Source organism: Balaenoptera acutorostrata, chromosome 19, assembly GCF_949987535.1.
Source record: "Balaenoptera acutorostrata chromosome 19, mBalAcu1.1, whole genome shotgun sequence".
In the NCBI taxonomy this organism is placed as follows: domain Eukaryota; kingdom Metazoa; phylum Chordata; class Mammalia; order Artiodactyla; family Balaenopteridae; genus Balaenoptera; species Balaenoptera acutorostrata.
The window spans coordinates 52954369-52958499 of record NC_080082.1 but is presented as its reverse complement, the minus strand read 5'-3'; the positions used below and the strand labels follow the sequence as shown (position 1 = coordinate 52958499).

Here is a 4131-nt window from a genome sequence, read left to right as displayed (position 1 = left end):
GGTGATGGGGGATTTTTGTCTGTAATCGATGCACTTGTTTGCCCCTAGCTCTGATCCTAAAAGGCCTTGTGGGATGTTTCCAATCGTGAGAACTTCAGGTGTGCTAAGTGCCGCGCAAGAAACAGAGGTGGGCTTCGAGAACCCAGAGACGGGCTACAAGGGCTCACCCAACAGCTCCTGTGCCCGATCTCAGATGTTCTCCCAGCAGCTCTCACGGAGACACTGTCATCACTGCCATTTAGTCCAGACAGAAACGGGCTCAGAGTTTAAAAGCCCTGCCCAGCGTCACCTGGCCAGGAAACAGGGGAAGCCGGACTTACACCAGACATTGGGCTCCAAAGCCTGATGATATAAGCTCAGCTCCCAAATTTTAAAACCTAACATGGCCAAGCACATGATCGGGTGAGGTCAGCATCACTCTCAGTGCCATTTTCCAAGGGAGGAAACTGAAGCCAGAGGGGGAAGCAAATATACCCAGAGTCACAGAACAAGGAAGAGGTGGAGGCAGGATTTGAACCCAGGTGTGTGTGAGTCTAAGAATAACAGAGAAGAGCAGCACACACCATTCAATCCTTGCAACACCCCTTCGTGGCCAACATTACAATTACTGCCACTTTTCAGATGAGGAAGCTTGACAGCAGGGCTTTCGTGCCCAGGCCCGCAGCCTGCAGGAAGGGGAACTGGGCCTCAGTGCTGCCCACCTCACTCCAAAGCTTAAAACAGAGTGGCCATCGCATGTGTTATACACATAAAGCATCCAGTTTAATCTTCACCAAACCCAACAAAGGTGATACTGCAAGTGGAGCTATTTTTTTTCTGCAGGAGGAAACAGGCCAGAGGGGATGTCAGTGCCCAAGACCACACAGAGGTCAAATACCATGCAAATACCACAGGGGGGGGGGGGGGGGGCGGGGCGTGTCTGTGTTTATTGCAACCCCTTCCCAGTAGGTGGCAGTACAGTGTCTTGTCCCAGCAGAAGTCCCTGATGCCAACATGGAAACCAAGGGTGTTGGGAGAGGGGCGCCTTTTTTCTGATTCACACCCAGGACCACTATGGGTTAAGGGTGGTCCTGATGGAAGAGGCGGCCAGGCTTTGAACCACAACCAGCTACTTCTAGAGTTGTACTAGCTTCCCAAGGACACTGCAGGGGCCCCGAGGGGAAGGTTCTTGTTCTGCGGTGAACACCCACCCGCCGTGTCCCGGGGGAGGTGGGGAGGGAGTCACTTCTTCTTCTGCACGTGGCCACAGTCGTACTTGCCCCGCACGATGGTGAGCTTGACGCCAGGCAGGTCCTGCGTGCGGCCGCCCTGCACGAGCACGACGTGGTGCTCCTGCAGGCTGTGGCCCTCTCCGGGGATGAAGCAGACGGCCTCCCGACCAGTGCTGAGCCGCACGCAGCAGCATTTGCGGTTGGCCGAGTTGGGCTTCTTGGGCTTGCGGATGAACGTGCGCAGGACCACGCCCTTCAGCTGCGGCCGGCCCTCCATGGGGCCCACTTTAGGTGGCGGATGCTTCGGAGGCCCCCGGCGGTGTATCTGGTTCAGGGTGGCCATGGGACGCGTGGCCCAAGGCCGCGGGGCCAGGGCTAGGCCTGGAGAGACACAACCGGGAGGGCCGAGGGGGGCGGCGGTGGTTATTATCCCAGCGAACAGATAATAGCATCAGCCACTCCGCTCTGCTGTTCTCAGCCGTTCCAAGCACTTTACCAGGCTGCATTTGTTTACGGCTAGGGGTACTCACGGCTGAGAGTAATATAACGTTTATGGAGTAACCACCACGTGTCAGGTTCTATTTTAAGCATTTGCTATGAATTAACTCGTTTTATTCTGCAAAGAAGACATTAATTTTAATGCTGTTTAAATAACAGTAAACGCAAACAGGCTCCCACTGTGTCCTGTACTGGTCTATGCATCGTACCTACGTTAATTCATGCTGCTACACAGCGACCCCACGGGGTATCCCTGGGAGCTGTCACTCCTCCTCCTCCCGTCACACCCACTCCTATCCCGGTGAGCAGATCCTGTCAACTGAACCTTCACAACTGATCAGAATCCCTCTTCTCCCTCCGCCACGGCATCCACCCTGGTCCTGTCCACTCCTGTCTCCCACTGGACTCTCCTGTCCTCCTTCCTCCTCCTCCCAGGTCTCCCGACTCCTACTGTCTGCTCCCCACCCGAAGCCACAGGGAGCCTATGGACACCTGGGTCAGATCACATCCCTCCCCTGCTCAGAGCCCTCTTGTGGCTCCATCTCAGCGAGGGTAAGAGCCAAATCCCACGAGGCCCCACATGGTCTGTGAGCTATTTCTCTGACCTCATCTCCTCACTCGCCCCCTCGTTCTCCCTGCTCCGGCCTCAGCCCGTGTCCACAAACAGATCAACAGAAAGGAGGGCAGTGTGGCTGCAGTGCAGTGAGAGGAAAGGCAGGCGGGGGAAAAGGGCAGGAACGTGGTTCTAAGGTAGATGACACGATGTGCTCATAGACAGGGAATAGGACATAAAAAGACTCAAACAACTGGGTTCTCTTCAACATTCATTGAGCACCTACTGTGTCTTGGCCCCAATCAATAATGGAGACACAGTGGTGACTGAGACAACCCTGGGCCATGTCCTCTTGGAGCTCCCAGGCCAGAGCTGTGAGGTGCATCCTCTCTCTGTGTCACTAGCACGAATGCCCTCTTGACACCCAAACGTCACACTCCTCTCTAGATTCAGGGCAGGTCCTGGCCCTACGGTCCATTTCCATGTGTCCTTATGCCTCAAGTTACAGCAGAATCCTCAGAGAGGATGAGACATTCCTAGAAGTCTCTTCCTATTGGTCTGCCCTTGAGCGAGACTGTTCACCTCTCAGTGCCTCAGTGTCCTCATCTGTATGGTGGGCACCACAGTCAGGTCTCCCTCCTGAGCACCGTGTGTGAGAGGCTTCCACGAAATATGCATGTCAAGCCAGCCCAGATTCCCCAAGCAGGGCACAGATCTGTCTTGTCCAGTCCTGTGACCCTTGGTGAATAAAGGTCTGCAGAGTGACTGAGTAGAATATTTCTCATAAGGGCATGGCCGAGAAGAATCATTTGATGTTCGTGCAAGAAATACGTTCATAAATAAAGTGTCCCTCTCAGTGCCTGGTATGCACTAGGCTCTTGAAAAACATCAGTTGGGGACTTCCCTGGCGGTCCAGTGGTTAAGACTCCACGCTTCCACTGCAAGGGTGCAAGGGGCGCGGGTTTGATCCCTGATCAGGGAACTAAGATCCCACAAGCCGTGTGGCTCGGCCAAAAAAAATAAGGAAAAGAAAACGTCAGTTGAATGAATGACTTCAAAGTCTTGCTTGGATGTCTCACCCATGGGAAGTATTTAATATTATTTGCTGAAAAAAATAATTGACCCGAACTCCTGATACCCACCTGACGCCTAGCAGCCCTCAATGCTACTTCCTACCTCTTGCTCTTGCAACCCCAGCTCCGCCAAAACCCATCGTGTATCCATCCCTGATTTAAAACTCTGATTCCCTCGGGGCTATGGCAGAGGGACACAAGTCCCAGGGGAAATAACCCTCACGCTGCCTCGTCTCTGCAGCCCAAGCCCCCCACTTACCATGATTTAGGGACGTGCTGAGGCCACGGAGAAGGCCGGACCAGGACATCCCGCCGCCTGCAGCGTCCCTGTGTTAGGGGATAAGACACTCAGCAAGCAGGAGGAGGGGAAAGTGGCCGTAGTCGGGGGAGGGTCCAAATCCTCCCCATCCCGCTCTCGGAGCCTTCCGGTTAAATCTAAGGAATTTCCTCTCACTGTATAACCACAACCCCTAACGCTGCTAACAGAAAATCCCTCCGTAAATTTAGTCTTGCTCTGAATAGGCTCTCGCAACCGCCCCCGCTCACAAACAGAAGGAAACCAGAAACCGAGGGGAGCCCCGAGAAGTTTGGAGGACTCGAAAACTCTGTCGACCTTACCGATCCTAGCCGGGTCCACAGACACGCCGAATCCGGCCTCTAGCGCGGTCTGGGGATTATCCCGGCAGGGATTGGCTGGTTCTGCCTCTCGCGTACACTGAAGGGGCGGGGAACAGACGACGATTGGGCAACGACAGTGTCAATCTCGGTCAACTCTTCTCGCTGATCTTTGTTTTTT

General features: G+C 54.4%; 1 protein-coding gene across 1 annotated transcript; it reads right to left on the bottom strand.

Annotated features, from left to right (window-relative positions):
- Positions 1–901: 901 nt before the first annotated feature.
- Positions 902–4072, bottom strand: MRPS12 (mitochondrial ribosomal protein S12). The gene is made up of 3 exons (XM_007180003.3): positions 3954–4072; positions 3595–3662; positions 902–1592 (listed from the first exon to the last, which is right to left on the bottom strand). The coding sequence occupies exons 2-3, from the start codon at positions 3641–3643 to the stop codon at positions 1222–1224; spliced, it is 420 nt and encodes a 139-aa protein (XP_007180065.1). The 5' UTR covers positions 3644–3662; positions 3954–4072; the 3' UTR covers positions 902–1221.
- Between the last annotated feature and the right edge of the window lie 59 nt (positions 4073–4131).

Coding starts and splice junctions, on each gene's coding strand:
- MRPS12 (XM_007180003.3), bottom strand. CDS start 3,643: ATGTCCTGGTCCGGCCTTCTCCGTGGCCTCAGCACGTCCCTAAATCAT. Junction 1,593..3,594: donor CAGCACGTCCCTAAATCATG/GTAAGTGGGGGG, acceptor GTGTCTCTCCAG/GCCTAGCCCTGGCCCCGCGG.